Source organism: Lepidochelys olivacea, assembly GCF_965140295.1.
Source record: "Lepidochelys olivacea isolate rLepOli2 genome assembly, chromosome: 1".
NCBI lineage: Eukaryota > Metazoa > Chordata > Testudines > Cheloniidae > Lepidochelys > Lepidochelys olivacea.
Genome location: NC_140411.1, coordinates 89915031 through 89926234, shown reverse-complemented (window position 1 = coordinate 89926234; position 11204 = coordinate 89915031). Strand labels below are relative to the sequence as shown.

The 11204-nt window shown below is 36.9% G+C and overlaps 1 protein-coding gene across 1 annotated transcript; it reads left to right on the top strand.

The window, feature by feature from the left end:
• The first annotated feature begins 504 nt into the window (after positions 1-504).
• Positions 505-7479, top strand: SLITRK6 (SLIT and NTRK like family member 6). The gene is made up of 2 exons (XM_084637052.1): positions 505-1039; positions 4486-7479. The coding sequence occupies exon 2, from the start codon at positions 4501-4503 to the stop codon at positions 7021-7023; it is 2523 nt and encodes an 840-aa protein (XP_084493178.1). The 5' UTR covers positions 505-1039; positions 4486-4500; the 3' UTR covers positions 7024-7479.
• Positions 7480-11204: the final 3725 nt, after the last annotated feature.

Here is an 11204-nt window from a genome sequence, read left to right as displayed (position 1 = left end):
CGCAACTATTTAACCTACCACATTGCGTGAACTGGAGTAAAGATCTAATGTGCAGCTTTACATATTTATAAATCCTTCATATCATTATCACAGGCATTTTGTTCCAGAGGAAGATAAGCTTTTCCCTTGTCTTATGATAGCTACTGTTGGGTGGAAAACAAGGATTTGTGCATTTGGTTCGGGGGTATTTTCAGCATTTAAAATACATATCAAAAAGATCTTACATTTACTGTATGTCTGCAAACAGAAAAAGCTGCAGGAGCTGTGGTAGAGATTTATTGTCTTGCAGAATCAGCCATTAATAGATCTTAAGTGATCTACAGAAGATTTAGCTGGATTTTATTTTCAGAAGGTTCAATTAGAACAGGAAAAGAGGAGGTGAGACAAATTGCAGGAGGAGGTGGAGCTGAGCTGTCCCAAGGTGGAGCTGTATCTTGTGTTAAATGACACTGGCAGATTAAAGCTCTCTGATGGGGAAGGGGAAGGGCTTAAAGGCTGAGCCAAAAGCCAAGAAGTCTTTTTATTTACGCCTACCTCCCAGCCCCTGGCAATCTGACTAATAACAAACTGAGGTAACAAGAAAGACTAGAAAGAAGAGAGAGAACACAGAAGCAGAAGCAGCTTGGATCTAAAAATCTAACAAACCAAGAGGGGTCAGTTTAAGCTCTGCTGAACATCTTGTTTATTTACTGCATCCAAAAGCTTGCAAATGGTTAACTATATGCAGAAAAGTCAGCATAGATGGGAAGTATGCTGTGAATTTTAATTGAGGAAAAGGGACAACTGCTTTCAGGATGGTATACAGTGCACTCTGCCTGAGAGATTTTATGTATTATTTTTTTTCCCAGTGAAATGCTCTGTACTTTGCTTTCTGACACGGACTTTTAACTTTAGGCAGCTGGAGCTGTATAAAAGCTTGCAGCAAACTGAAAATTTGGAAGAAAGTGTACATTTTTTATAAAGAGAACCTGAATTGCATTTGAACATCTACTCCAATTGTGCATTATTGATCGTGTCAGGGAGTGTTGCTTCTGTACAGGTAAGAAAGCTTCCAGTTAGCTAATTATCTCAAGTGAATTTCCTCACTTTTTCTCTGGGTCTTTCACACCAATTGATTTTATTTTTCTGTATTACTTTGGTTAACTTTACAGTTAAATGATAGAAATCTGTATAGATTTACCCACTGATATTTCAAGCACTGTTCCGGGTACGTTTTTCACTGAACAGTTTTCAATACATGTAGTCGCTCAGCTGGCAAAGAGAGAGTAGTTTTAGACTGTAGCATGGATTAAAGAAGTGTTTTTCTGAAGTATGACGTTACTCTTAAAATACATCATCCAACTGTGCTTATATCCAGAATTAACAAGAAGGCTTGAATGGTTTTATATACTGCACATTCCCCTTTCTTTACCGGAGGCTTTGGAGTACTTCCCTATTCACTTTACACATATTTGTATGAAGAGTAAGATCAAATAAAAAAGACTTTTTTTTTTAAAGAAGATTTTATTATTTCACTGCTTCTCAAGCGTATTGCAAATTTGCCTTAAGGGACTCATAACTCACTACTTCTATATATACTGCAAATTTGCCTGGTAGGAAAGACTCTGGAAGTCACAAATCTTTTTTAATAAAAACTGTGAAAAGAACAATTACAGTAAGCAGTTATGAAAACTAAGTTACCACCTGATATTTCTTATAACACTTCACTAAATGAAACAGGATAATAATTAGTCCAGTATTTCAAAATAAAATGTATATTCAATCTTTACTGTGAGTTTTCTCAACACAATGTTAATCATCTGTTACAGTAAAGCATCTGCTATTTTAAAATAAGAGTGGAGCCCATTTAAGGCTAGATTTACTTGCTCCTGTGTGCACAGACTGAACATTTAAAAAGACATGCCAATCAGTTCTCACCCAATACTTACAAAATATGTAGAAGTTCCCAGTGTCTTTCTACTGTGTGCGTGTGTGTGTGAGAGAGAGCAAGAGAGAGAGAGAGAATTTTTGCAATGTTCCCCGCAAAAGTATGCTAATGATTAAAATAGGAATGTGTTCCAATTGGTTACAAATGTTCTTACTTTCATCTTTGAAAAATGATGAGAGGTCTTGGATTTTTTAAAAAAAAATGATTTTTTAAATATGTATTAAAATGCAACATGCATTTCAGATTAATGTATTTTGATTTATTTCACTTGATTTTGCTCTGGGCCCTCATAAAAACTACAATTTAAATACAATGCACAACTATGCTGGTGCCCTGATACAGAAACAAGTTACAGAAAATAAAGGCTACTTAGCAACAAAATTGGTTTGTTATAGGTAATTGTTACCAGAAGCTTCATTTTTCACCTTAGGTTACTGAAAAGAATGCTAGTGAATGAATGAATACAGTTTTCTTGAACACAATATCATGGTGGCATTAATCTGAATCCTTTGGAATAAGATTTCTGCATATTGGGTGTTTCCCAATACTTTATGGAAAACCAGAGGCTCAGACACGATGTAAGTTACATTTAACCAGTTAACTAGAAAACCAGTTAACTAGAATAGACTATGTTCAAGAACTACTCTATGATCCAACAAAAAACATGTTTTGTTTCTACTGAAAAAGATACATGAATCAAATAAGTTTAGTGACAGATTCTGTCACCTTTCCTCATGATGAGAAGCACCTTTATCCACTGAAATCTGTGGGACAACTGTGGAGTAAGATATTACTCAATGTGCACAAACTGGTGCTTACTGATTTATAAGCATTTCAGTAGCATTCACAAGGGTAGTATCTGAGTGCCTCCTGTGAAAGTCCTCTTATCAAGTTGCAAGAGAAGTCTAGATTAGTAGGCTAAATGAAGCCTAAATGAGTAGTCCTGTAAGAATAAGATATGCATCTAAGAATAAGACATGGCTGATGGGATGCCAAAATATATGACCAAATTCTGAGAATGTTCATAAACATAATTACATAGATTCTTGCAACTTCCTCAGAAAGCAGCAATTCTGCGGGTTAATTGTGTGATGACATTCTGCTCTGCAAAGCATGTTTCAATAGCTCACTTAAAAAGATCAAGTGACCTTTATGACACAGATTTCTTCAAGCAATATTGTTCACTTCTGGAAGAAATAGTGCACTGAAGGGGGATTCTTGAATGAAATAATGTGTTTCAAATCAATCTTTTCAGAGTAGGAACCTTTTCTTGTTGGAAATGTGGAAGTATTTCCTTTAATAATAGATTATAAACAGACGTGACTTCATCTAATGCAACAATAAGTATCTTTGCTCTTTGGCAATTAGACAACCTTGCTATGAAAAAAGAAACATGCAGAACCCTCATATGAACAGTAACAAACTAATCTCATCTCAGTGAGAACCATGCCAAAACAGATACTTAATTGAAAATATATAATGTTCACCAGTTTCTGTTCCTGATTTAATAGTTGGACAGTTCTGATGCATTTCTCATGCATCCTAAAGTTTGAGACCAATCATTTGCAAGATAATAGCTTAAATGACACACTGCAGATGATGTCATTCATCATTGCTAATTGTTAATGACAAATCTCTTGCTTTGTGCATTTTAGAATGATATTCATTATTAAGAAGAAAATTTCCTATTCAATATACTGTATATTGCCTACCTATTTCTTTCTATTTGTACTTCACTCTTGTTCTTTTATTGCTAGTAAACTTAGTTTAGATATTGAATGCACAAATATATTATACATATATGTATAAAACGTGTGTATAATCTCTCTAAAGATATGAATGCGTGGGTAGGGTGTATATGTACATCTACCCACAGCTATATTTAAACTATAAACACAGCACATACATATTTAAACAAAAGGAAAAATCACTAATTGTTCTCAATTTTGGAGGTATTAGGATTGCAGAAGAAGTTCCATTTCAATTTACAGATAAGTTGCAGAAACAGGCAAAGAAAAAGCCCTCCACATGCTGGCTGAATAAACATTTGATAGACAATAGATTGTTGGAACCGAACCGAGATTGTTTTATTATGAAACTTCTGTTCAGTCATGTAGCCTGTTAATATCTATCTCTTGCAAGTTCCTAAAAACTGCAGCACTGCAAGCCCATCATCAAAGGTGAAAATATAATATTTTATATTAACCTTGATGGAAGCAGTTTGGGGCAGTGACCTGTCTTTTTGTTTGCTTGTTTGTTTGCCTACAAAGCACCATGTACGTATATGGCACTCCATAAATAAGAACATAATTTTCATGAGCCCTGCATGCTGTGTTGTTACAACCTAAAAATACTGAAGGGCTTCTGTGTTATGACCTTCATGCTATATTTAATGGTCAGAACTAATCATGTGTTGCATTTCTTAAAGAATCATTAAAATATTTGATAGAATACAATATCTTTTTTTTAAGGATAAGTTTTTTAGGTAAGCTTGGGGTACTTTCAAGTGTTTTTTTTTAAATATGAAATGATAAACTCAGTTCATTTTTATTTTACAGAACCTACTGGCAACAATGAAGCTCTGGATTTTTATGTTATGTTCAGTTGTGGTTGCCTCGGATTTACTCCAATCTCAGCCTTCTTTGTCTTCAGCGAGAGGATCTTGTGAGAATCTGTGTTCTTGTGAAGAAAAGGATGATATCTTGATTATAAACTGTGAAGAAAGAGGTATCAAAATGTTATCACAAATAAATGTCCCACCATCACAGCCTTTCCATCTTAACCTGCTGAACAATGGCTTGACCATGTTACATATGAATGATTTTGCTGGCCTCATCAATGCTATCTCACTACATGTTGGATTTAATAATATTGCAGATATTGAGCCTGGAGCTTTTAATGGTCTCAGTCTTCTTAAGCAACTTCATATCAATCACAATTCTTTAGAAATACTTAAAGAGTATACTTTTCAGGGACTGGAAAATCTGGAGTTTCTTCAAGCAGACAACAATTTCATCACCGTGATTGAAGCAAGTGCCTTTAGCAAACTCAACAGACTTAAAGTTCTTATTTTAAATGACAATGCCATTGAGTTTCTCCCTCCTAATATATTTCGCTTTGTGCCATTGACCCACTTAGATCTTCGTGGAAACCAGTTACAGACTCTGCCATATGTAGGCTTTTTAGAGCATATTGGTCGAATACTGGACCTTCAGCTGGAAGACAACAAATGGGCCTGTAATTGTGACTTACTGCAGCTGAAGATATGGCTAGAAAACATGCCTCCCCAGTCTATAATAGGTGATGTTGTGTGCAACAGCCCTCCTATTATCAAAGGGAGCATCCTAAGAAGATTAAAAAAAGAATTGCTCTGTCCCACTAACCCTATAAATGAACTTGAAGATCCTTCAGGGTCCTTGCCCTGGGTAGTAACCACATCTATAAGTGATAGTCACCTACCAGCAAAGGTGATCCCTGTCCTGAAAGCTCCTACCAAGGAACCAGGTTTAGTGCTTCATGCCACAAAGCCAGCTACTCAGCTTCCAGGAATATACTGTCCTGTACCCTGTCACTGCACCAGCCATATCCTGTCAGGAGTTCTAATTCACTGCCAGGAGCGAAATATCGAAAGCTTGTCTGATTTAGGTCCCCCTCCTCCAAATCCTAGAAAGCTTATTCTAGCTGGAAACATTATTCAAACATTGCTGAAATCAGATCTGGTGGACTATGCTAGCCTGGAAATGCTTCACTTGGGAAACAATCGTATTGAAATCCTTGAAGAAGGATCATTTATGAATCTAACAAGATTGCAGAAGCTATATCTAAATGGCAATCATCTTACAAAGTTAAGTCAGAGTCTCTTCCTTGGTCTTCAGCACCTTGAGTATTTGTATCTTGAATACAATGCCATCAAGGAAGTTTTGCCAGGGACATTTAACATGATGATAAAACTTAAGGTGTTATATTTAAACAACAACCTTCTTCAAACTTTACCACCCCATGTTTTCTCAGGGGTGCCACTAGCCAGGCTAAACCTCAAAACAAACCAGTTTACCCATTTGCCTGTGAGCACTGTCTTGGATGAACTGGATTTGCTTGTACAAATTGAACTTGAGGACAACCCTTGGGACTGTACTTGTGATTCAGTTGGGCTGCAGCAGTGGATACAAAAGTTGAGTAAGAACATCGTGATGGGTGACATTTTCTGTAAATCCCCAGGGCACCTAGCAAAAAAAGAATTGAAATCTCTGAACACTGAAGTCTTATGCCCAGGACTAATAAATAGCCAAGCCCTACCAACCCATGCTAGCTTTATAGTTGTGACAACTTCTTCTACAACAACCAATACTGCGATCACTATTCTTCGATCACTTACAGATGCTGTCCCACTTTCTGTTTTAATCCTAGGGCTCCTAATTGTGTTTATTATGCTTGTATTTTGTGCAGCAGGAATAGTTGTCCTTGTTCTGCATCGGCGGAGAAGACACAAAAAGAAACAGGCAGATGAACATATGAGGGACAGTAGCCCAGTTCATCTGCAGTACAGCATGTATGGTCACAAAACAACACACCATACAACTGAGCGGCCAGCACCAACTCTCTATGAGCAACGCATGATCAGTCCCATGGTTCAAGTTTATCGAAGTCCATCCTTCAGCCCCAAACAGACAGAACAACAGGAGGAGGGAAATGAAAAGGATGTGAATGATTCCAAACATCTCTGCAGAAGTCTTCTGGAAAGAGAGAACAATTCTCCTCTCACAGGTTCAAATGTCAAGTACAAATGTACAGACCAATCAGCTGAATTTCTGACCTTTCAAGATGCCAGCTCTTTATACAGAAACATTCTTGAGAAAGAAAGAGAACTCCAGCAGCTAGGAATCACTGAGTATCTAAGAAAAAATATTGTCCAGCTCCAGCCCGACATGGAAGTACATTATCCTGGAACACATGAGGAGCTAAAGTTAATGGAGACACTAATGTACTCCAGACCAAGAAGGGTGTTGCTTGAGCAGACTAAAAATGAGTATTTTGAGCTCAAAGCTAACTTACATGCTGAGCCTGACTACCTGGAAGTCCTGGAACAGCAAACATAAAATGACATTACTTTGGATTGGGACAGAAAATCTGTAATTCTATTTTAAATAAGAACATTGTAAATAAAAGTGCCTTATAATAATGTATCATCCATCAGGACTAAAGCACAGCAGTAATCCTAACAAAAAACTCAGGGATCACTGTGGGAAGCCATGGGGAAGTTTGCAGGCAATATGTCTTACCCCAAGTGAAACATGATCTCTGTGTGATTGAACTGTGGCAGGAAGATTACCATATTCCTTTAGGGGGCCAGGTTAAAAGGCCTGTATGGCACTGCCCATTCTGTACCTAACCTAGGATAAACCTTTTATGTTACTTGTACTTCTTTCTTTTCTCTTAATTTAATTGGACTACTTTTTTAAGTACCTGATTATATAGTTATAAAGGTTAATATGTATTGATTAGGTATTAGTACATACACCACATATGTGAACATTGTCTACAACTGCACTTACCATATCCTTATAATAAATACAAAAGGAAATGAAGCTTTGTCATACTAAATATCAGTTAAAAAGAAAAAAAGAAAAGAAAAAAAAATGAAAGATATTTAATTGTATAGGCACCCAATGCCTGCAAATATTTAAGTATCTTTTACATGGAACTTCATTTATCAAATTTTTACAGTATGTGGATGGAAAATATATGTATAAATATAATTACCAACAATTTAAGAGACAACAACAAAACTTTCTGCTGCTTTCCCTATCTGACAGTTTTACTCAAATTTGGACAATCTTCCCTTGTTCTGCTGCTATAAAATGTTGTACATCACTGGTGTTGCAACTCATAAGCCAGGGCAATTTTGAAAGCTACTGAGAATCAACTGTAAATACATCAGTGCACCTAGTGAGTTTGATTTCTTTTATATGATTGGCTCCTGTGGTGGCTTTGAATATTCCTGTCAGAAATAGAGAAATAAGTATGCAATGGCCAGTAACTTTCCTATATGGGAAGGGGGGTGGGGTAGGGGGATATTTTGTTGTTGTTTGTATCAATTCTCTACATTTTGCCACACATTAGCAGCAAAAAGGCGCATCTCCTGTTAAGAGGTAAAAGTGGCTTAGAGTGTGGAGCCCTGCAGCTTTATTTTACAGCAAAGTCTAGCTAGATTTATATTAACTATTTATTATGTACAGTTTTGTATTTTTTTTCAGTTCACAACAAGGAATAATTCTTGGGTGCCTTTCAAGCAAATCAAAGAACTGCTCACTATAAACAAAAATGGATTTTTTATATATATATATATATATATATATATATATATATATATATAATTTTCTTAAAAATCACTTTTATAAAAAAGAAGGCAGCAGGACCTGCATGCACAAGTTTAGAACTGTTCAGGAATCAAACACGAAGCTTCTCTCTGTTGTCATGTGGACAGAAGCATCTTGTTCACTGTGCAATAAGGCCATTCAGTTTCTGTGCACGACTGACACAGTGCCAAACTGAAAATCTGACCTGCATTTCTCCTCCTTTTAAAACAAATCTTTTGTAAATCAACTACACATGAATATTTTTTTCCTGATTTCCAATTGCACAGCTATTTAAAGGCTGAATCAATTAATAGATTTCTAAATATATAGATTAAAACTAACAACTGTAGACTTGATAAATTCAGAGCCAAAAAAAAATGATTCCCTTCCTTTAGTTTAGCCTACTGCAGTTTTCTTGCCTAGCTATGAGTTCTCCACACTTCTTATATATGAGTTTCTGAACGAACACAATCTCTGATAGAAAACTACATTTTATTGGCTTTTAAGTTTGCATAGTGCTATTGACTTCAGTGGTACTATACAGATTTACACGAGGTGAGGATCTGGCCCTGTATCCTTTCTGTTATCTGATCAAACTTCCATAACAACATTTTGTTGATATCATCACATTGCCATGACAGTAAAACTAGTTGGCTCCCAAGAATCAAATTGCAGTAGCAAGACAATAAGCGCTGTTTGCTCTGGCTATGACTAAAACCTAACATAGTTTAAGTTTTGTCCACAGTGCATTCTAGGAGAGCAAGAAACAGAGTGATTGGTTAGAATACAGCTACAATAATGTTACCATCGTTTCACTCAAAAGAAATCATTACAGAAAACTGACAAATAAATTCTGTCACCAACCATCTTGTAGTAAGAGGTACTGATAGTTGTAATAATTAAAATTGTTAAGGGTCTGATTAAAAATGTAATGAAGTTTATGGAATTGACTTTTGTGGACTGTGGATCAGGCCCTAGATATATAATATTCTATTAAAATTAAGTTTAAATAGGTGGATTAGTTCCCTCAAACTCATCTTTTTTCCATTAACCCTCCCGACTATCAGAGATTTCAAAGTCAGAGCAAGGGTGAGGGGAAGCTGGAGAAAGAAGCAGTGAAGAATCAGTTGGCCCTAATTCTTCTCTGCCCTTGTATGGTAATTTACACCAGTGCAACATGGGTGTACAATGCTGCCTTCTGATCGCTATGGCGCAGAGCTGTGGAGAATCAAGCCCTCAGGCTTCTGTTTGAGGGAAATGCTTTCAGACTACAGAAAGTGCCACTTGCATAGATGACACTTTATTTAGCTGCTAAAGATTTCTTAGCAGAATGTGGAGGACAACTATGCTGGAAAATAGGCTCTTTCACTGTAGACTGAAAGCATCAGAAAAATGTTGAGTACAATTTATGTCATGGCAACTCAGATGCTCAGTTGTGTCAGCGCTCCATTCACCACAGCTGTGGAAAGGGGAGCTTTAGACTAACTTTGTTCCTCCTCCCTGCCTCGGTCTGCTGGGGGCTCTTTCAATCCCTGCATAAATTAGGGCAGCCTCAGGAGGGCTCTCATTTAGAGAGGGCTGTAATGGCCCCAAGTAGCTGTTGTAGCATCCAAGGATCACTGGAGTAAGGCACATGTCATCCACAACCCTTCCTAATTAAAAACAAATAAATAAATAAAAAGGAGCTAGGAAAAGCCTGTGGCTGAAGGTTCTCTGAAATGTTTCCATCACAGCAATCAGAAATGCAACTCTTCTGGGGAATTGGGTGGGGTCTGATGGAGTGTCCTCTTTTTGTGGCATGTTCTCCTCCTTTTCATTGACAGCCAAAGATAAACAGTTTCTGTATGTTTCATTGAGATCGCACATTAGAGGCCAGAAAGTGCAACATATCTGACAGTCTGAAACAAAGTGGATTCATTTTTTCTCATGTCAGTACTGGAGTTAATAATTGAGTACAAGAACAGTACCTCAGCAGACATATTGGTGCAGTTGGCAGGTACATAACTGTTATGTTGTTAAGGCACCTCAAGGGTACCTTACACTGTCATTTTTTTTCTGACAGTTTGGCACTCAAAATGTATTAAATAACAAGAGAGATCTGTTCTCTCAAGAAACACAGCTTACATCAATCTCTTGCAGATATTATTTTAACCTGCCTCTTATCTTTTAACATACATAAAAATCAAATATATGTTTTCATCCCTTTTCTTCCTACTACAGGTGTCCTGACAGCCTCTTTAATAATGGCATATGCATATATTACCTACAGTGATATCTCTGCAAGCTTTTGAACAGAAAAGACTCAACCATAAAATTACTTTTAGTCTATTAAAAGTGGCTCATTGAATATGGGACTAATCAAATATTTTCAATCCATTCTTCTCTTTTAATGTGGTTGCTTGACCATTTTTGTAAGGGATTTCCAAACTGAATATGAGTTCATACTTTTTACAGGGATGCATCCAAGCCACAAGATCCAGACCTGAAACCAAGCTTTCCCCAAGATCAGCAGCATTTGATATGATAGCAATCTGAGGATTTGGCGAGGCCTACCTCTACATGAAATAAAAGCCAAAAATTGATCCTTCCATAACGGCAGGTGTTGTGTGACACCTACCTAGAGATCTGTTACCTAGGAAGAATGAGAAAATGAAGAGATGAGGCTGACTAGGAAGGCCAGACATCTGTGCAAGAAGACTTTCTGGTACATTAATGGAGAGAGGCATTTGCTGCAAAGAAAACTAATGTTTCACAGGGGAAAATAATAGTGGTCTGTAAAATGAGGAAAATTAATCACAATGCACTCTGTCATGCACACTAGCATGACTGGCTAGTCTTGTAGAGATGCTAAACACACCATGGTCGGGCGGGGAAACATTTGACTTCTAGATGACGAGATCGACTGTAACATTCTCTGAAGA